At 38.9% G+C, this 23,526-nt stretch overlaps 1 protein-coding gene across 2 annotated transcripts in view; it reads right to left on the minus strand.

Annotated features, from left to right (window-relative positions):
- Positions 1-23,526, minus strand: part of EXOC4 (exocyst complex component 4) — an 856,192-nt gene that overhangs the window by 234,391 nt on the left and 598,275 nt on the right. For both annotated transcript variants that reach the window (XR_004351419.1, XM_032642974.1), the window contains exon 11: positions 5,342-5,561. Coding sequence is in view for 1 of the 2 variants with exons in the window: in XM_032642974.1 (XP_032498865.1) it covers positions 5,342-5,561 (220 nt within the window). In the remaining variant the exon portion in view is untranslated. The remainder of the gene's footprint in view (positions 1-5,341; positions 5,562-23,526) is intronic.

Below are 23,526 nucleotides of genomic sequence, written 5' to 3' on the forward strand. Positions count from 1 at the left end.
GAAGCAGCTTCCGCTGCTGCTGCTGCAAATATTGTTTTTACAATTTCTGTGCCTGTATGAAACAAAGCTGAATAGCTTTTTGAAGTTAACTACGGTTGTTTGTCTCAAGGCTACGAGTCCAGGGTGTTAGAGCCCCATTTCCTAACCTCCGGCTGGAAACGCTGGTACTAAGACAATGCTTCTCAAAGTGCTGTCTCTATTAAAATCAACTAGAGGGCTAGTTAGACCAGAGATTCCTGCACCCCATCCCGGAGTGGAGTGAGGTTCCGGAATCTGCATTTCCCACAAGCTCGGGTGACGTGGATGCTGCCCATCCATGGATCACACCTGGTGTTGCACTGGTACAAGGCCGTGCTTCTCAAAATCTTATGTACATACAACTCACCTGGGGATGCCGTACATATGCAGATTCTGACTCAGAGGTCTGATGTTCCCATCCACAGACCACTAAGTAACAAGGATACCGGGTATTCCATTGGGAGGTAGGGGAAAAAACTTTACTTGTAGTTTTTGTTCATACAGATGTCCATTCAGCTATGTGATAGGTAAGGGATTAAAATACTTAAGCATTAGTCCCCCCTCCCCTTTTTTGGGTGGAGATACTAAAGAAGAATAAATTACATCCCCCAAACAGTGATAAACTAGGGAACTGAGGGAATTTTTCCCCATGTCTGATAAATGAACAGTTGGTAGATGCCTGTTACATATAAGGCATGAGGGAGTATCCACTTCAAACAATCAATTGTTTCCACAGCTCCATGTCCGGAATGCCAGAAGATCTGACTCAAGAGAAATGAGGAATTTCTCTTAATGGATTTCTTTAATTTGAATCAGTATACTTTGTCTTGCAATGGATGGAGCCATTTTGCAGAAAAAGTGATGGTAATAGAGGCCTCGCAGATGGTAAGAGCATGAAGTATAGTCCATCCTGCTTCTATCTGAGAGCATCAGAGGCATAAGAGCTGTGACATTTTAATTTAAACATTGTCATGAATCTTAAACCCAAGACCATGAATCTTACACCATGGGGGCAAAACACGCACACCCATGCCCTTGTACTAAGGAAGTCATCATTCATTCATTCATTCATTTTCATTCACTCAGCAATTTATTCAACATTGCTTTCTCTATAGCAGGCATGGTTGCAGGAGCTGGGGATTTAGGAGGGAACCATCTGTAACAAATATCTGAGCTATTCCATCTGCTGGAAAGTGGTTTAGACGCCGAGGCAAGAAAGACGGTTGGTTTTACACTTCTACTCCTGTGAGGCAATATACGGATTTAGAGCAGTACATCTCTGGCTATGGTGAGAGTCTGGTTCCAAACTCTCCCCCATCCCCCCAGTCTGTCACAGATGTATACTTTTATAAAATAAATAAAAATGAATTACTAGAAAAAAGAAAATTTTAAAAACCCGGTGATAAAAACACAAGTCCCAATTTTTTACTGTTAGGTTCAACAGACAATGTCAAATTGCTTAAAAAAAAAAAAAAAAAAGTGTCTAAATGCTTACTCTCAAACTCTGCCCATCTCATAGCAGACTAGTAACAAATAGGTTAGCGCATGGGATCCAGGGTTGGGTCGCCTGGGTTTGAATTACAGTTCTAGCGTTGCTAGCTAGGTGACTATGGATGGGCAAGTTATTTAATTTCATTGTTTCTCAGTTTCCTCCTTATAATAAGAATGCCACCTTCACAAAGCTGTTGTCAATGCATATAAAACATTTACAAGTCAATACATATAAAGCGCTCAGTAGTGTCCGGCTCACAGTAGATGTTTTAAAGTGTTAGTTGTCACCATTACTACTGTTTACTATCATGAATGCTATCATTACCACCATTAGACTGCCACTGTTACTCCTAGTACCATGCTGCTCTATCACTTTGGGTATCTGCACAGTTGTTTCACCTATAAAATGGTGCTTGTAATTTCTTCCTTCCTATTTCCTTCCTTCCTTCCCTCCTATGAATTCTGTGCCTAGAAAGTAAAACTACCAGTGCAAAACTACATTATTGCCCAAGTAAATGCCCCCTTATAACCGACTGTCTATCCTGACCAATGTCATTTCAAAGAGGAAAGGACAAAATGTCCTGGGGTTTTCTGCGTCTGCACATCATCAGATAAGTAGATGGAAGCAGCACTGAGACAGCTGTCTGTCCACTCTCTGTGGAGAATCCAGTTGGGCTGATGCTTCATGACACTGGGTGCTGCCTCCGGGGAAAGGCACGATCCTTTCCACTCTGTGACCAAACAACAGTCTAGCAGAGGGAATGACTTTGAAGGACATGTAATTGAATACTTAACCCGCCTGCATTTCTCACACATACATATATTTCTTCAAGCTCCCTTCTTAACAATTGTTTTGTATTCTCAGCTAAAATGGTTGAGAACAATTTCTCCATTATTTTTCTTTAGTTACGTATAACTAGCTGAGAATAAAAATATCAAGGTGACACTGAAACACATTTAAGAAACATTGAAATTTGAGCATGGGAAATTATGTTTGAAAACAATTTACAATCATTAAAAAGCAAGAGACTTTCTCAAGATGGAAAAGGAAAATAACCACCTCTTCACTTGCTTTTGTAACCTCATAACTGACAATATTAAACAAATTTACTGATATGGTCTAACTAATTTGCATTCTCATAAAATTTTTATGAAGAAAGAGAGGACAACAAAATAACCAAATAAGAAAGCAGGTGTTTGGGCTCTGTAAACATATTTGGAGGTTGATAACTTGCATGGCCTTAGTTTTAAGACTTACTCACTTACATATAACTATCATATCTTGACAAGGTCAAAGAGAGAAGAGGTAAAGTTGGAGTTCTTACAGAGCCTCAGAACGGAGTAACTGACTTAAAGAACAAGAGGTGTAGTAACATGTACAAATGGCTGGTGATGAGGTTATGAGTGACTTGACAAGCACATCGGTAGGCTGCCCAGAGATGCCGTTTAGCCAGCAGTGTGTGGCCCTGACATGGCCCAGACTGTAGCCAACTAGTGGAGTTTTAATCTCTTTGTTACTCAAGGTGAAAATCTTCATGTTTAATGAGCCAGCATCTTTAGTTCCCAGATTCACTCTGTAGTGCATTATTTCTTTTACATTTAGTACACTAAGCGTATTAAAGTTGCTCTGTACAGCATACAGCATGACACTTGAGGGATATACATACTGAGAGGTTTTCTGATGGAGAGGATGTTAATGATATTGTCAGACATAAGGTAAATGTAAACAAGTTTTTGTGACTCTCTTTCTCATCTTCCCACTCTGACTCTGCAGTTAAGACTCTCAAAATTTATTCACTGTGTCCATCCACCCATCCATCCGTCTACCCACCCACCCACCGACACACATAAACATTCATTCAACAAACTATCGAGTGTCTTCCTACTGCCTGATACTGTTACTATACTTTTAGAACTTAATTTCTAGTGGGAAAAGATAGGCAATCAACAAGCTAGAAGATAAATGATTATAGTTGTGCTAAGAAGGAAAAAAATGAAAATGTTAAAATAGTGACTAACTGGGGAGATCTATTCATGATCCTAACAAAAAACAGAATTCCATTCAGATGACTAACTGAAGAAATATTAATGAAAAGATGACTGACAGAGGTACAGGCAGCACTGAAAGAAGCAACAAAGGATGCTGAGGCACCCAGAGACCAGTAACAGCAGAAAGCTATCATCAAGGGCCAAGGAGGAGAGATGGTATTACCAGCGTCCAGTGAGAGCTGAAGCCATACAGGAAGTGTCGCCTGGCAGGACCTCTGGTTACAGAGGGAGGCACCCAAAGCCAAAACTATGATCCAAAGTGGAAAGGAAGGAGATGAGAACCCAACCTCTTTCTCCTTTTACCCTCCAATCTCCTGCTAGTGCTTCCTATTGACAGAACCTGATCACAAGTCATTGGCAAGAGAGTTTTGGTGACACAGTTCATAGTTTGGCTTCAGTGTTGAGAACAGACAGATTCGGAGCAGGAGGTGGGGGCGGGGGGTGGTGGGGATTGGGAATAACCAAGGAAGGGGACCTACTTAGGCAGGATAGTTAGGAAAAGCTTCCCTGTGGAGGGGACGTTTGAACAGGCACCAAGAGAAGATGCCGGCCATGCAAAGAGCCAGTGGAAGAGTAATCCAGCAGAGGGATGGGATGAGTGAGCGCATGCCTTTGCTATTCTCCCTTCTCTGCATCCCATACTCAGTACAGATCCTCACTAGGAACACATCTAACATAAACTCAGGCAATGCAAATGGACACTTTCCTGGGTGTGATGCTACTGTTCAAGTTCTGGTAGAAGTGAATGCCTCTGTTCTATGTTCTCAATACCATAAACGAATTTGCTTATAAAAAAAAGCTCACCACTAGGACACTTCCCTATGAAAGGGCCAGCATTTCTATGAATTCTAATGTACAAAGGAAGACATATATAAAAGCAGGTAAAGGCAGGCAACCGAAGCAAATATATATATATATATATATATATATATATATATATATATCACTTATAGAACTTCTCTTTGAAGATCTCAAGTCTTCTACATTTTGAGATATCCTCATACCACGCAACTTACATAAAACTATGCTATTGTACCCATCATTCTCTTAAATGAAGAAACACTATAATGATTCAATTACAGTGTAATAATAATTAACGTATAGCCAGAATTGAAATTCATAGTAATTTTCTTTTAGTCTTATATTTACCTCTAAGTCACTGGCTTAAAGCATATAAAACAAACACCTCAAGTCTATTAATCCATACATCTGACAAATTATCTTATTTCTGTTGTCCAGAAACCATTTCTTTATACAATGAAAGTAAAATTTTTGTATTAAGATGATCATCACTTAATAAATGATCTGACTTTTAAAAGCCAGTTTTTTGGGTGGGTTCAAATTCACTGTGAGCTAGCCGAGTTATATACGGTAAGTCAGCCCTCAAATGGTACAGAGGGTTTACTGTTGGTAACTGAGGTTAGGCAGAATAACTTCCTTCCTATAAGTCCTTCTACTCCAGGATGCATTCACCATTGGAAAGAGAGTTCTTTTCAAGGACAAATTCCAGGCCAATAATGAGGAGTTGCCTGCATGTTAATGAGACTCACCATCTCCCATATTCAAAGCTAACCACTTTTTTCTAAAAGATCTTCAGGAATTTCCATTATCTCTACACTAGTCCTTAATTTCCCTGGTGACTGTTTAATTTATTTCCTCTTGTTTTGTCCCTGATGAATATAGAAACAGATGGTAACTCTTCTCCTTCTTTTTTCAATTTGTGACTCTTGCCAAGTCAATGAAAACTGCAGATAAAAATAGTAAGTTCAAAGGATGTGATTACCTGTAGGAGAGGCCGCTGCACCCCCAGCACTTTCATGGTGTCTGCATTAGCTAGGATCTTCAGGGGGTCAGATGTTTTCGTGACTCCTTCAATCTCCTTGTTGATCTCAGCCAAGACCTGACTGAGGAAGATGTTTTTGATGTACACGGTGAGAAACTCTCGAAGAGGACACTGTTTGGCTGGGCCAAGTCCCAGGGCGTGCTCTATCTCCTGAATGAATCTGAAAGACAAACAGAGCGCAACCACTGTTAAGTGTATCAGAAAGATAGCTACAGAAATATGACCAAACACACATGGGTATCTCTGGCTTTTGCTGCTTCCATGGAGAGATGTGGGGAAATTACCAGAATTCTCAACAAGAGCAGGTCACTCTATTTTCCATCTACATATGAGTTTTTTCTAACACAAGTTATTTCACTTATTCAATAGAAATAGGATGAAACAGAAACAAAAATGCCACACTAGGGGGAAAAGAGGAGGGACAAAAATATTTTTTATTAATTCGAGAAGGAAATAAGAATATAAGAAGCAAAAGAAAGCATGATACACAAAAAACCAAATTATGATGCAAAGTACATCCCAAATACTGCATATTTCTTATTAGGATCTTTATACGTGTAGATAGAACTTCTAAAAAGAGAGAAAAAGAAAGGATAATATTTAAATTTATGATGCTGTTGGGCGGTTATGAAAGGAAACAGGATGGGAGGTGGGGGCAAAGGAGAACTTTAACCTTATTTGTAATGATCAATTTCCTTTATTAAAAACACTTAAAGCACACATAGCAGAAAGTTAACTGTCAAAACTCAGAGATGAGTATGCAGATATTTGTTATGTTATTCTTTGTACTTTTCTACACTGGCAGCTCCTGCTTTCATGGTTCTGATATGCTCAAATGGAAGTTTAACTAAAGTTTAGTGAATAACACCAGTACAACAAGATTTGAATTCCAGTTACCACAGTATGTTAACTGTGAGTAATGGCATGAAGTACAAACTCTAGGGCTTCAATCTAGAAATCTCTATGTAAATAATTAATGTTTATCATAATCAATGATCAAACATGTCACTTCTTTCAAAGTCAAGCAGTGATTGGTCACTGCACATCCGTTACGCCGTTCATGGACAGACAGCAAAGTGTGTAGCTGTGTTGTCTCTTTGTCTCTCAGTGATAGACCCATGTGACAGTTTACAAAAATGGATAACTGAAAAAATGAATTGGCCCAAACACCTAAAAGTACAGGGGAAAAAAACCCCTGAAAGTAACACTGGGAGCGAAATTTGAACTGAATGTAAATGGATTTACAGAAGAAATAACTGACCCTGGGAACATCGACACTGGCTCCATTTGAGACGTATCTGCAGCCAGAGTAAAGGTGAACTTACTGACCTTAAAAGAGAAAATGATTGTGATAAAAGAGATGAAGACATCCCAGAGGAAGGGATGTAGGCAAAAAATGTTACCTTAAAGGAACCCTTGGAGATGTTTCACGACATTGAAAAGCAAAGAATAAAATGCTGGCAGCTGATCTAAACTGAGAAGGAAGTATGACATTTCACCAACGCACAGAAAAGATGCTCACTGTGTATCATAAAGTACCCAAAAAGAAGGTGGCAAGCACTGTTCAAATTACTCTTGGTAAGATTTACGAAGAAAGCACTTTAATTCTCAGTGTTTCTAATGTTACAGTGTATGAATACATATTAGTTCTATTTTTCATTTCTGTATATATTTGTAACTGACAGTAGAGAATTTTTAATGTTTTCACAAAAAATTTTAAAGTCATGAAACAATTGTGATTTTTCCCATTGATTAATATTGCTTTGCATGGTGAGTTTTACAGTTCCACAATGCTTTGCAAAGTAAGAGTGGCCTTGTACTTTAAATTTTCCTCAAAAGTGTAGAAGCGAAATAAAATGAAACAGAATCACATGCAATAAAGACAAAAAAATGAATGACTAACTGGGAATATATATGTGCAACTCATGTCACAGATGACAGTAAAAAAACCAAAGAACATACTAGAAAAATGATCAAAAGACATGAAACGACGATTTACAGTAAGTGACCATTAAACACACCAAAAGTTTTAACTTCATTCATAATGAGAAAAAGGAAAAGTAAACTATACTGAGATACCATTTTTTTGGTAATTAATGTATTTTTATTATTTATTTATTTATTTTTAACATCTTTATTGGAGTATAATTGCTTTACAATGGTGTGTCAGTTTCTGCTTTATAACAAAGTAAATCAGCTATACATATACATATATCCCCATATCTCTTCCCTCTTGTGTCTCCCTCCCTCCCACCCTCCCTATTCCACCACTCTAGGTGATCACAAAGCACCGAGCTGATCACAAAGCACCTGTGCTATGCGGCTGCTTCCCACTAGCTATCTATTTTACATTTGGTAGTGTATATATGTCCATGCCACTCTCTCACTTCGTCCCAGCTTACCCTTCCCCCTCCCCGTGTCCTCAAGTCCATTCTCTACATCTGCATCTTTATTCCTGTCCTGCCCTGCCCCTAGTTTCTTCAGAACCATTTTTTCTTTTTCTATTTCTTTTTTTTTAATTAAAAAAATTTTTTTTGCGGTACGCGGGCCTCTCACTGTTGTGGCCTCTCCCGTTGCGGAGCACAGGCTCCGGACGCGCAGGCTCAGCGGCCATGGCTCACGGGCCCAGCCGCTCTGTGGCATCTTCCCGGACCGGGGCACGAACCCGCGTCCCCTGCATTGGCAGGCAGACTCTCAACCACTGTGCCACCAGGGAAGCCCCATTTTTTCTTTTTTTAGATTCCATATATACGTGTTAGCATACGGTATTTGTTTTTCTCTTTCTGACTTACTTCCCTCTGTATGACTGACTCTAGGTCCATCCACCTCACTACAAATAACTCAATTTCATTTCTTTTTATGGCTGAGTAATATTCCATTGTGAGATACCATTTTTTATACCCATGCATCAGCCAGATTCCAAAAGTTTGAAAACACACTGTCGGTTTAAGTGTGGACAAAGAGCCATTCTCATATATTGCTGATGGGAGTGAAAAACGTTACAACCCTCATGAAGGGCAAATTGGCACTATCATCCAAAACTACAAATGCATTTCCTTTGACCCAGAAATCCCACTTCTGGGAAATTCTTCCGACAGCTGTTATCTAAATATGGATGAGATGATCTATGTACAGGGTACAGAGATCAGTGTAGCACTGTTTTTATGGCAAAAGACTGGAAACAATGCAAAAAATCCATCAACGAGAGATCAGTTAAATAAATTATGGTGAATCTACACATTTTGCAATACTGGGCAGCAGCCCCAACTCTCAAACGTGGAAGCTTTTGATGCACCAACGTGAAAAGATCTCTAGGATGTATATTAAGTGAGAAAAGCAAGGTATTTAGCAGTGTTCATATTTACTACAGTGACCTGCATATAAGAATTACATAACCTCATTTATTTAATTTACTATAAAGACATCCTGGAGGGATTCACAAAAAACTAGTAAAAGTGAGTACCTACAGGAAGAAGGGATGGTGGTGGGGCCTGGCAGAGGACTGGGAATATACTTTTCAATTTTAACTTTTTATAATCATTTGATTGTTTTAAAAACTGTGAATATATTAGCTACTCAAATAAAATTAAATTAGTGTAAAAATGATCGACATTTATCAAAGACTATATTTTATAAATTGCTTTCCAATTAGACCACATTTAAAGTTTGGTGTATAAATGTTCCTTAAGTTTAGCCGTTTAACCTAATTAAGAGTTTCCTTTACTTAATAAATAAATACATCATGGTTGTTCTTCCGTATCACCAGTGAAACATTCCATTAACCTCTGTGGCATGTGGAGGCGGGGGGTGGGGGGAAGGAAGGAGAACACAGGGGATTATCACAATCACCCAGGAAAGTGGAAATTGAGAAGCCATGACAAACAGCAATGAGGTTTCTTAATTGATGTAATCAACATGGAAAGGGAAATAAAAGCCTGACCCAAAACAAGATATAATAAATCTTTAAGAAGAGAATGAGTAGAAGAAGCCAGGAAAAAAATGATGAAATAAAGAGTACATAGTTAACCATGGCTATAATTTTAAGATCTCCAAATACCACATCGTACTATGTTGCCTCCTTCTGATCTCATCTAACCCCCAGAGAAACCATCCACTCAGGGGCATCTTGGTCCCCTTGGTCTGACTCTGAAAGACAACCAGTTATTAATTTAATAACAAGTAAATATACCAATCATCAGAAATGCTATTTATTCTTTTCAATGGGACTTAGAAGAAGAGTTTTCTGAGCAGAAGTACTTCTTGCATTTCCAAAACCCTTACCAGTTATTAGGAGGAGATTTTTAGTAGTTAACCTGCTCCTAAACAAAGTGACAGAGGCTCTCAATTATCCACTTTTTCTTTTTTTCTAGTCCCTTATTTGGCTTTGGTGCCCCTAAAACATGAAACTGCTCTGAGCAGCACGGATGGAGGCGCTCCCATTACTTTCAGCTGAATGATCTCTTTCGAATACAAATCATTTATTCCCTAAAGCACACGCATCAGTCTAAAATGACACATTCAGGTTGATGGTGTCATCTCTAACTTGAGGGGACCCATTCAACATGTTTCCAAATCTGCTTTGGGAGCTGTGAGGGTCCTCACTGTTCAGAAGGCATAAAACATGCAGAAGAGAAAGAAACAGAAAAATTAGGGCTGTCTCACCAGCCTCTTCTTTTCTCTGGAAAAAATGAGAAGCGATCACATTAAATGGCAAAATGCCCTTTCTTGGGCAGGAAGGACACAGAATAAGAACTTTCCTAGACATCCAGGAGGCGAATCACACTCACAGTCACCGCAGAGAGGAAAGGTTTAGGGAAGTGGAGTGGCCAAGGGCAAGACACGTAAAGTAGGTACTCCTGGGTCTGGATTTTGAGTGTATAGTCTTGGGCAGATTACTTAGCTTCTCTTCATCTTATTTGTGTATTCTGTAAAAATGGATATAACACGCAGGATTTGTTTTGATGATTAAATAAGGAAATAAAAGTTAAGCGCTCAGCACAGAGGCTGACATAAAGTTAACTGCTAATTAAGTGGTGGCTGCTGCTATTTGTATAATTACTATCAGTACATAAATCCTGATGAGGTTGGAGACTAGAGCAAAGTGTGACTATTCTGTGATTTTTTTCACTTGCTCCTTTACTTTCCCGTGCAATTATCTGTAATTGGCAATATGGGCCATTAGATTATTACTTTGACTATTTCAGCAACACACGGATGTAGGAATGACCAAAGCCCCACGTGGCCAGGGGACAAGTGTAAATTTCTCACTGATGTATCCTCAGTGCCTAGTACTAGTCTACGGCTGCTACACAGTAGGTTCTCAGGAAATAACTGGTGAATGCAGTGTTGAATAAAATTAATAGCTCCTTTAATTTCACCCCATAGTTCCTAAAACTAGGGCGTGACCTCTCCGATAAATAATGCCCTTCTCCCAAGGATTTGGACTGGAGGTCCAAATAAAAGATTCATAGAAAAAGAAAGAAAGAAAATTAATCCATATCTCCAGCACAGATGCCTTGGACTGAAAGAGTATTCTCTAGTCCTTGCCCACCTTCTCACATTGTTTTTTGCTTTATGCAATATGGTTGTTCACAGTACTTCATATTTACCCTTTCACAGAGGATAATACTCATAATTGTAAGATTCATTCCATCAATACATTATTAACCCAAACATCTATTAAGAAACATTAATGCTGCTTCCTGGTTTTATTACAGATAATCCTACAGTGAACATCTTCATTTTGCTTCTGTTGAATTATTTCTACATGTTAAAATACTGGGAGTAGGGCTCCCCTGGTGGCGCAGTGGTTGAGAGTCCGCCTGCCGATGCAGGGGACGCGGGTTCGTGCCCCGGTCCGGGAAGATCCCACGTGCCGCGGAGCGGCTGGGCCCGTGAGCCATGGCCGCTGAGCCTGCGCGTCCGGAGCCTGTGCTCCGCAACGGGAGAGGCCGCAGCAGTGAGAGCCCCGCGTACCCCAAAAAAAAAAAAAAAAAAAAAAAAAATACTGAGAGTAGCTCCTCATCGTTTTCCATGGGCTACTCTATATTTTATTTCCCCCGGATTCCCAAAGTATGCTGCATGTATCCGTTCCCCTATTAAGAACCGTAAAAGTAATCTGTTGAATGGGAGATAGGAGAGTCAGTCACGGGTACAGAGGAGATTCGTCAAAAAGCCCTGTTTTTCCAACAATGCTCCTAATCAGCTTTATGGAAGTAAGAAAACATTGAATTTTGAACAGTGGAGAGAATCTCATTAGGAAAGAAAACACTTCAAAGTTAAGATGGAACACAGATGGAACCCTGTCAAAAGGGTAATATCTAATCTTATGAAGTGCTTTCACACTAGGGATTTCCTATCCCTGTAAATGATGAGAAGGCAGACACAAAGCGCAGGTACATCTGTGTATATGGAAAGAGAGAGAATGAGAATCAAAGAGGAGGATCTACATAATGCTATAGGAGGAGTATCTAATCATAGGATTTTGAAGAAACTTATTCAGATCAGGCTCCCAAACCTCAACCTGTAGAGTAGGATAGACCAAAAAACACATAAAGAGTGTAGGCAACCTATTTTTACTGCCTTTGAAAGTCTACAGCATGGATCTTATTTCCTAAATTCTAATGTTGCCATTTGTAAATATTTCACCAAAGATTTTATTGTCAGATTATCATCAACCAGTGGGCCTCCAAAAATCTGTACATATGCAGTACCTATATTTTAAATTTACTCTTTCTTATGGCAAGTATGTGTCCTTTGGAATGCATACATGAACACACAGTACTCACACCTGACCCAGTATTTTCAAAATTTTTATACTGATTTGATTTCTATCCAGGAAAATTATACTAACTAAAATTTCATTCAAGCTTCCCAAGCCCATTCCTTAACCCAGACTCCTCAACACAAATTCCATCTTATTGTAAAGCTCCATTTCTTCCATTTCATCTCAGCCAAAAATTATGGCTGCCACCAGCTGGAAGTATTCTTGAACACAGAGGATCTGTACTGTATTTTAGAAGTTGCAATGACAGCAATATTCAGTTGAATGAAAATACTTGCTCACAGTGTATAAGTATTCCTTATATTCACAGCCTAGTAGTTTAAAAAATTCTACGGCCAACATTATCAGTAATGGGACAAACTGACGTCATGTGCCATATGACATGATGCAGAGAAGAATACAGCAACACTTCTTTGATATTCTTGCCAAAAATGCATAACCTGAATCCAGTCAGGAGGAAATAAAGTCTTTCCATAGAACCAAAATACAAAATTAAGGGTACAAATTTCAGAAAACTCAAATTCAGAATTCTGGCTTTTGGAGTACAAGGAATTCATTCATGGCTCTCTCACAAACAATGTCACTGTTTATTGGTAATTCTGTCTGTTTTTTTTTCTTCAGTGATATCTATTATACTAAGGCTTTATTTATTTATTTATTTTAATAGATCTTTATTGGAGCATAATTGCTTCACTATACTGTGTTAGTTTCTGTTGTACAACAAAGCGAATCAGCCATATGCATACACATGTCCCCATATCCCCTCCCTCTTGAGCCTCCCTCCCATCCTCCCTATCCCATCCCTCTAGGTCATCACAAAGCAGAGAGCCGATCTCCCTGTGCTATGCTGCTGCTTCACACCAGCCAACTATTTTACGTTCGGTAGTGTATATATGTCGATGCTACTCTCACTTCGCCTCAGCTTTGCCCTCCCACCCCATGTCCTAAAGTCCATTCTCTATGTCTACCTCTTTATTCCTCCCCTGTAACTAGGTTCATCAGTACTATTTATTTTTTTTTAGATTCCATATATATGCGTTAGCATACGGTATTTGTTTTTCTCTTTCTGACTTACTTCACTCTGTATGACAGAATCTAGGTCCATCCACCTCACTATAAATAACTCAATTTCATTTCTTTTCATGGCTGAGTAATATTCCATTGTATATATGTGCCATATCTTCTTTATCCATTCATCTGTCGATGGACATTTAGGTTGGTTCCATGTCCTGGCTATTGTAAATAGTGCTGCAATGAACACTGTGCCATGTCTCTTTCTGAATTATGGTTTTCTCAGGGTATATACGCAGTAGTGGGATTGCTGGGTCATATGGTAGTTCTAGTTTTAGTTTTTTTAAGGAACCTCCATACTGTTTTCCATAGTGGTTGTATTAACTTACATTCCCACCAACAGTGCAGGAGGGTTCCCTTTTCACCACACCCTTTCCAGCATTTATTGTTTCTAGATTTTTTGATAATGGCCATTCTGACCAGCATGAGGTGATACCTCATTGTAGTTTTCATTTGCATTTCTCTAATAATTAGTGATGCTGAGCATCTTTTCATGTGCCTCTTGGCCATCTGTGTGTCTTCCTTGGTGAAATGTCTATTTAGGTCTTCAGCCCATTTTTTAACTGGATTGTTTGTTTTTTTGATATTGAGTTGCATGAACTGTTTATATATTTTGGAGATTAATCCTTTGTCTGTTGTTTCATTTGCAAATATTTTCTCCCATTCTGAGGGTCCTCTTTTTGTCTTGTTTATGGTTTCCTTTGCTGGGCCAAAGCTTTTAAGTTTAATTAAGCCCCATTTGTTTATTTTTGTTTTTATTTCCGTTACTCTAGGAGGTGGGTCAAAAAAGATCTTTCTGTGGATAATGCCAAAGACTGTTTTTCCTATGTTTTCCTCTAAGAGTTTTATAGTGTCTGGTCTTACATTTAAGTCTTTAATCCATTTTTTAAAACATCTTTATTGGAGTATAATTGCTCTTTAATCCATTTTGAGTTTATTTTTGTGTATGGTGTTAGGTAGTATTTTAATTTCATTCTTTTACATGTAGCTGTCCAGTTTTCCCAGCACCACTTATTGAAGAGGCTGTCTTTTCTCCATTGTATGTTCTTGTCTCCTCTGTCGTAAATTAGGTGACCAAGTGTTCATGGGTTTGTCTCTGGGCTTTCTATCCTGTTCCATTGATCTATATTTTTGTTTATGTGCCAGTACCCCACTGTCTTGATTACTACAGCTTTGTGGTATAGTTTGAAGTTGGGGAGCCTGATTCCTCCAGCTCTGTTTTTCTTTCTCAAGATTGCTTTGGCTATTCGGGGGCTTTTGTGTTTCCATACGAATTGTAAACTTTTTTGTTCTAATTCTGTGAAGAGTGCCATTGGTAGTTTGATAGGGATTGCACTGAATCTGTAGATTGCTTTGGGTAGTACAGTCATTTTCACAATATTGATTCTTCCAATCCAAGAACGTGGTACATTTCTCCATCTGTTTATGTCATCTTTGCTTTGTTTCATCAGTGTTTCATAGTTTTCTGAGTACAAGTCTTTTGCCTCCTTAGGCAGGTTTATTCCTAGGTATTTTATTCTTTTTGTTGCAGTGGTAAATGGGAGTGTTTCCTTAATTTCTCTTTCTGAATTCTGTTTTTGATGTATACTTTTGTATATAATGTATATCATTATCTAAAATATTTTAAACATAAAATATTTTAATTCTTTTCACTTTGATTTTTCCTGATTTTGTCATATTACCACACACATGTTTTGGTAGTTTGGGGTGAATCATATACACAAAATATTTACCTGATAGGCCTGGGATTTTTCTCCTGATCCCATGTATTAGAACCAGTAAATATGTGTGATTTATCCCTCTGAACTCCTACGTTCTGCAGAATCTTACGATATATCATTTCCACTAAAGTAACTTCTAATCCAGTCTTGCCTCTCTGCAGAGATGTACCATGCTTACCTCCACCGAGAAGCTCTGAATCTCTTCTACTGTATAATGGCTTTAAAGACATTAAAAAAAATCTGAACCATCTCCTCCCTTTCATTTAGTTCAAGGTTTCTATGTGAAAATTTATGAGACATTTACAGGCCTATAGGAGCTCTGCTTAAGTTGTCAAGCATATTCAAAAGTAAGTCCCTATGTCACCATTCTCATGGTCAAGTTTAATATATGTACATTTAATAATGTCCCAGGACACAGATATTTACAAATATCTACATGAAAAACTTAATTAGCAATAAACAGTGATGCACTATTTATGACAAAGACACGAATAAATAATTTTATGCTTTAAAAGCCAGAATTCTGAATTTGAATTTTCTGAAACTGATTTTGTGTTTTGGTTTTATGGGAAGATAGCAAACAACAGCACTAACCACCACCCTATAGCCTGAATGACACATTAGTTATGAGGAGACAAAAAAAAAAAAATGCACATTTTCCCTCAAATGCAATAAACAAATAATCTTCAGAGCCAGAAGGAGAATGAAACACTGACTGCCAAATGCAGAACTTTTCTGGAGAAATATGGGCCCATGTGAAAAGATGTCAAGCAGTACTCATAAGAGTCCTGTGTGCTCTTCCTTCACATCACTCTAAGGGAAACAGTGGGCTTTTATGAGAACACAGAACTCTCAAAATCCCTACCATCCTTAACTGGTTATGAAAAAAATCAATCTACAGCCCAGAGTAAAATCCATTCTTGGACACAAGCCCATCCTTGCACAAAGAACTATGTCCAGTTAGCTGTACTCAGGTAAATGGGCCTTTGGAATCAAACTCAAGTGAGGCCAGGCAAAGGCTGGACACAACTCAGTGCAAAAAGCAGCTGCCCAGTGCTTCCCTGGTGGCGCAGTGGGTGTGGGTCCGCCTGCCGATGCAGGGGACACAGGTTTGTGCCCCGGTCTGGGAGGATCCCACATGTCGCGGAGTGGCTGGGCCCGTAAGCCATGGCCGCTGAGCCTGCGCGTCCGGAGCCTGTGCTCCGCAACGGGAGAGGCCACAACAGTGAGAGGCCTGAGTACCGCAAAAAAAAAAAAAGCAGCTGCCCAGCAAATATGGCTCCTTTACAACATATTTCTTACTTAGTCAACTACTCTCGGATATGACATTTAAGGCACAGAGCAAACTGAAAATAACTTGGGCCAAGAAGGAAAGAAGCCTCAGAGGAATTGACTGGAGATATATTCAACTGACTCAGATTATCTGACTCGAAAAAGATCATTTAGAAATGATTTACAAGGGACTCATTCAGAAACAGCAGCAACAGGCATATTTAAGACCATAAATCAGTGGAACATGAAAACCGAAGAAAAATCCATAAAGGTTAATGCACTTTGGAGCACATTTGCCTCTTAATTCATGGGAGTAAGTCACCGGCACATCAGGAAGAGTCTCCCCCAACAGTCTGTAATTGTTCATGCTGAGTGTAAACTACTTTCTGTGGCTTTTGTATCTGAAGGTTTTCTGGGTAAAAGTGCAAAATATGCTCATCATCGCAGAGCCCAATCATGGCCTCAGTCCATACCCCTAGGAGACAATTTGCTGAACTAATGAAATAAAAAGGGATTTGGGTGCTCTATTTGTAACGAGTGAAATTCATGCTTAGGACTAGAGGAGAAAAGAGGGAAAAATCATTAAGTAGAGGGAGAAAAGAATATTATCTACAAAATTTGAGCTCTGCAGGCTTGTAAACAAATTTAACTTTAAAAAATCTTACCATGAGTATATTGCAAGTGATTTGTGACTACATTTAAGTGTTCCCTCCAGACTGAAAAGCACTTTAGGTAGAATGAAGTAAGCTTCTTTATAATGACAGCTATTTATATTTTTAAAGCATATAATTGAGAAATTGAAAGAACCCAAATGCTAACTCTTAATATTAAGCAATCTTTTTATAAACAAAAAAATCACGTAAATAAGGACTACTGATATAAAACAGATAAAATGATAACCCTGCTTCTTCCAATAGGTCTGGAATTCTGTTTTTATGCTTTTCATTTATCTTATTTACAGTAAAATAACCTTTCCTTTGTATTTTTTAATGGAAGATAAGGCTGTCAGGAAAATTTTCAAGAAAAAAATCTCAACTTATTATAAAATGTCTATCATATCACCTGGAAACTTATGTGTAACATATTAAATGTACTTTATTTTAGGTGGTTCATATCAGTCTGGCAAATTTCCTCCCTGTTGCTACGTGAGTAGAAGCAGTATTAATAACTGATTACATCTATTGCGTTCTCACCATGTTCTAACTGAAGAGCTTTATATGTATTATTTTAGGTAGTTCTTGCAATCATTCCCTGAAGTCTGCCCTATTATAATAATATCTGTATCTTACATATGATCCATGCAGGACTTCACTCTATCCATCGTACTTTTCTAACATTATTGTCTCCTGGATGTTTGCCCCTGGGGTTCGAACTGTTGAGGAGGGCTGGTGAACAGAACACAATCAATAGAATCCATGCGGAAAACCCTACTAGCGTGTGTGTTGATGTAGTGGAACCTTGTGGGGATTGAGAGGACCATAATATTGCTAAATACAAATATTTGAATATACCAAATTACTTGTCTTGAAATATAATAAATCTGATCTCCAGTCCTAACTTCTTTCCCCAAGCTCCTAACCTGTGTTTGTAATCACCTGTTAGATACTTTCTCTGGGTATCCTCTTGTTAACTCAAACAATGTCCAAAATGGAACCTCAGAGCCGCCCTCCCATTATTTCAATCCTCTCTTTCTGTGTTCTCTATTTTTGCACCATCCCCATTCAGTTATCCAGTCTTCTTGCTACTCATGCAAGACGCTTCCAGGCATAGAGACATTTTCTTTATATTATCTCTTGATTCACTTCTTTATTCCTTCACTTATTTAAGCAATATCTATGGAGTGTCGACCGTATGCCATGTACTGTTATAGGGGATAAAGCGTCCACAGTGAAAGCATACTGCCCAGGGGCTGTTGTGCCCATAGCACATGACATGAATGGTACCACCTCAAAGCGTTCCATGCCAGAGCCTGAGAAAACATCCCTGTGTCTCCTTTTGTAACACCTGGCACCATACTTTAGCCCTTCATTAAATTAGATGATGTAGATGAATGGATGGAATTTGATATAAGGTAATTTATTTCCCAGGCCTTCCTAAAACAATCTCCTAACTGGTTTTTCCATCTTTCATCCCTTCTTCCTTCAATGTATCCAACATACAGCTACTATATTAATTTCACTAAAGCACAGATTATATAACTACTTGCAATTTCACGAACATGCCCTGCTTTCTTACCTCCAGGTCTCTGCCCGTGGTGGTCCATTTGCCTAAACATTCTGCCCATACCTCTTTTTTCCAAATCTCATTTGCTCTACAGCCGCTAGCTCAGATATTACTTTCTCCAGGAGGACCTGTCCCTCGAGTCTAGGTTGAATGCCTTTCACTTTGCCCCCCACAGCACCCTAGGTCCACAGACTATTCCAGTTGAGGTGTCTGTATTCCCTCCTAGTTTGTAAACATCCTGAGGAGAGGGGATGTGTCTTGTTCCTGTAGATAGTGTTTAGTACCTAGTAGGTAATCAAGAAATAAGTAACGTATTTCCACTTCCAGTCATTAGCAAACTTTGTTTTCTGTGTCTTCTCCACATGAAAAAAAAAATTCCACGGCTTTTTTCATGATGTCCATGTGCTCTACTTCTAGTTCATCCAGGCGTTTTCTATATTGTGACAAATAAGCTAGAGTGGATGTTTAAAAAACTGTCATTTTCACTATAATCTCCCTTCAAGGACCCATTCAAAGCTCACTCAACTCGAAGTTTTCCCTGATCTCTCTCTTTCTTTTTTAGTATAAATTTATTTATTTTTGGCTGCGTTGGGTCTTCGTTGCCGTGCGCGGTCTCTCTCTAGTTGTGGCAAGCGGGGACTACTCTTCGTTGAGGTGCGTGGGCTTCTCATTGCGGTGGCTTCTCTTGTTCTGGAGCACAGGGTCTAGGCGCGTGGGCTTCAGTAGTTGTGGCGCGCAGGCTCAGTAGTTGTGGCTCGCGGGCTCTAGAACGCAGGCTCAGTAGTTGTGGCGCACGGGCTTAGTTACTCCACGGCATGTGGGATCTTCCCGGACCAGGGCTCAAATGCCCCCTGCATTGGCAGGCAGATTCTTAACCACTGCGCCACCAGGGAAGCCCTTCCCTGATCTCTTTAGGCCACTTTATTAATTTGAACTCCTTTACTTCGTCACATAGCATTAGCCATTCTCCTCCCTATCAGAATTAAGCTCCTTCAGAGCAGCAACTGTGCTTTGTACATTTCTGAATCATACTCGAAGCACTTAACACTATGTCAAGTACAGTGGACACAGTCAATAAATGCTTTAAGAAATGATAATATTATGTTTTTGTCACAACTTAGGCTCGTCTGAAAGGCCAGTGCTTTTTTGAAGGGTTACAATGCACAGGTTATTGTAAGGCTATGTTTTAGGGTATAAATATGGATGGCTAAACAAGGTGAAAAAAAGAATAGAGAAAGTGAAAGAAAAAAGAAAAGACTGTGAAGTTAAATGGTGCATACATTATGTGAAATCTATTAATATGAGGCCTTTTAAGGCAAACTACTAACAAATCAAATCCTGATCACATTCCTGGTAATGTGAAATCTACCGAATCTGGCCTAAACTGAATACTACTTCTGCATCAATGACAGAAGTCAAAGCTTGGATGTATATCATGTGTCAAAAACATGAACTGTGAGCCTGCTGGGATAAAATTACAGTATATATTTGCTGGAAGAGACAGGCTGGCCACTTGGTTCTCTCCTTCACTGTTCCTCAACAAGGACGGATTTTATTATATCTAATAAATGAGTGCTTTGGAAAACTCAGTTTGAATTACCTCTAATGAGCCTATTTGGCAACTAACCTTGTTCCTGAACTTAGCTTGTGATTTTTTAAAAAATTAATTAATTAAGTTTTGGCTGCACTGGGTCTTCATTGCTGCACGTGGGCTTTATCTAGTTACGGCAAGCGGGGGCTACTCTTCGTTGAGGAGCACTGGCTCTAGGCGCACGGGCTTCAGCAGCTGTGGCACGCGGGCTCAGTAGCTGTGGTTCGCGAGTTCAGTAGTTGTGGCGCACGGGCTTAGTTGCTCCGCGGCATGTGCAGTCTTCCTGGACCAAGGATGGAACTCGTGTCCCCTGCATTGGCAGGTGGATTCTTAACCACTGCGCCACCAGGGAAGTCCCAGCTTATGATTATTTCATATCCCACTCTTAGGTTTATCATCACTTGATTAACTGCCAAGCTGAATGCAAAGTGCTCTAAGAAAAAGTACCTGGAAAGTAGTGAGTGATCCCCCAGCCAACAATTATGATATATGTGAGTCACAGACATTGCCTGCCTCAACTTTTCTACTTTTATCTCCTTTATTCACATACTTGATTGTTTCAATTGTCACGCTCTTCTTCTCATAACACTGTTGGTTCCGTCCTCTGCTCCCACGTCCACACTTTTCCAGACCCATATCTATAATTATCTTGCAAATATTCACGAAGTTATTTTCTGTAACGGTTCAAAGTTCTCCTCAAATCTACCTCCTACAGAGCTCTTTCCTATTTGGAAGAAATTATGTGCCTTCTAGAGTCTCACTTTTGGCCATTTATAGTCATATCACACTGTTAGGGTTTCAACATGATAAAATGGGCTGTAGTAATATCAACTTAATATTGAAAGTGAACTAAGCTAAACATTTTTAAGCCATCTCAGCTGGCGTTCTACTATTATTGTCCTACTTTCCTGCCAGAGGCCTCAGAGTCACTTCCTTCTTTATAGTTTCATAAATAGGTCCACTTACTGGAGGAAATAAAGACTTCACCATTACTACTGTCCTATTTTATTCAAGTTTTCATATCCTCTGTAAGGCTAAATCAGAATTTAAAATTCTGCTCACAAATCTGAGATGCAGAAAAGCATAGATTATTACATTTATATGTAAAACAATACAGAAAAAATAGAGCCTCTTGTCTGCAGATTATTTGTAGGTTAATATCTATCAATCGTAGAGGCATTAAAAGAATGGAATACACGACATTTCTGAAGAAAAACTAGACCCTACAGAAGGATTCTGATTACAATATTATCAGTTCCTGCAGAACGGGTATTTCTCTGGATTATGCTGATGACAAATATCTAAAACACATAGAAGATAAAAGACCTGTCCAATAGTCAGTGTCTGCAATCAGATTACTCTGTTCACTGAGTTATACTCTTGGGCTGATTATTGCTACTAATTGTCGCTGAATATACCAGAGACAGAAGAAGCCTATGGAGGTAGTTTGACCATTAAGGAAAAAAAAAAAAAAGCCAACGTCTGCCCTGGTTTCATCTGAGAAATGCTTCCTGTTTTCAAAGCAATGGAAAAAATGTAATGAAAATATGATTTATCAACGTAAAAATATGCAGTACGTCTTATGGAAAAATTAATTTCAGAAAACTACTTTGTTTCATATTAAACTTTTGAAAAAATATCTAGTCCATCAGATTGGCTGCAAATTCCCTCGGCTCTGTGTGTGTGTGTGTGTGTGTGTGTGTGTGTGTGTGTGTGTGTATGTAATTTGCTGAAGGTCACACTGCTATCAAGTTTTAAGATTGTGTCTTGTACCTAGATCTGGCTCCTAATGTGTTGACCATTCTTTCTTCTATATCATATCCTAAAAACGGCAAAACCCATATGCATGGAAATTCAGAAGAAAGTAAAATAACTGGTCACAGATTCAATGATTTTAGAAAATTTCCCAATGTGTTCATTTCCAAAGATGGAAAGGCATATTTTTCACAAGTTAGTTTTAGATATTTTGGTAGTTTTAAAAACACTGGTGAAGTCAAATACATACAACTTGGGTGGAAAAATGAATGGGCAAAATACACGTATTAAAAAGGAAGGACATGACAGGAACCTCTTACCATTGGTGTGCTTCTATAGGAAAGGATTCCAGAACGTGTTGTGACATGGCACCAATGCCACACACAGGCCTGAGGAGCTGCGAGAGATCTGGAATTTTCTGAGACCCAAGTGCCATGTTAGGCATCTTTTGCCTCTTGGTTCAATGTTCTATTTTTCAATGACAAAAGTGAAAGAGTAATTAGACTATGTGGGTTTCTCTTTAACCTGGTTGGCCATTTCTCCTCACAGCACAATTACCCTGCTAATGAGATTGAATTTGGTTTAACTAGGGGATTATTCCACAGCAGAGCCCCCCCAACTCCCACACCCCTGCTGACTCCAGTTCCCAAAGGACCTATAGTTTTGAGGTTGCACCCATCTAACATTCATTGGCCTTAATGAAAGCCAGATGGAAGAATCGGGCAGGCACAGTTGCGAAAAAAACACAAGGGCTTTTGTTTACATTGAAAAAGAGCCTCATTTAGTCAATCTGAATCTTCCTAATACCCAGTCAAATATTTATTAATGAGTATCAGCGTAGCAGGACGGAAAGTCTTACTTGCATTAATTTAAACCATAAATAATTGAAGGTAGATTTCATTCCTTAAGTCATGGTTTCAGAAAAAAAAATCCTCAACAGCATGCTAAACAAAAAGAGACCATTAGTGAAGTAAAATGGATTAAAAGTTGAGGGTGGTACATGTTTTGCCTACCCTTGGTCTACATGGATTGCTTCTCAATAATATATAAATCATAATCCTGTTATATGTACCTCAATAGAGGGGACCCAATGAGAAACAGGATTATAGGGAATATATCTGTGCTGTCAGGCTGGATCGAGAATCAGTTCTGAGCAGACGTGGGTATCCATTTCTTCACTCACCAAACATTTAGTGTGCTTACTGTACAACAGGCCCCAGATGACAAGAACGAAAAACGGACAAAACATAGAACTTGCTCTTCAAAGAGCCCAGGCTGAGGCAATGCTGAATCCAAACCATAATTAACACCGATGCGGGAACATGAAATAAAATTAAAGGATTGCAATCAGCATTCGGAGAGACAGAGTAGAGGGGAGAGGAGGTGGACTGCAAAGGATAGAAAATATCAGAATGTATCACATATATTAATGGTAAATACTGATTTGTGTAATCTTTATTTTACATATATGTATATGTGTGTATTTATTTATTTAGTTTTTTTTTTAATACCCACATGTAGAAATGTACCAGAACTTGATGTATAAAATACAATTTTTACTGTGAAAAGAAGTATGTAAGCCACTGATCCAGAGAGTAAAGAACTTAAGAATTATACTCTAGACAGGCTAACATCACTCACTGTACCACTTCGTAATTTGTTTACATACCTCATCCCCTACATGACTCTAGGTTCTTTGAGGTAGGAT

The sequence above is a fragment of the Phocoena sinus genome, chromosome 9 (assembly GCF_008692025.1).
Source record: "Phocoena sinus isolate mPhoSin1 chromosome 9, mPhoSin1.pri, whole genome shotgun sequence".
Taxonomy (NCBI): Eukaryota; Metazoa; Chordata; class Mammalia; order Artiodactyla; family Phocoenidae; genus Phocoena; species Phocoena sinus.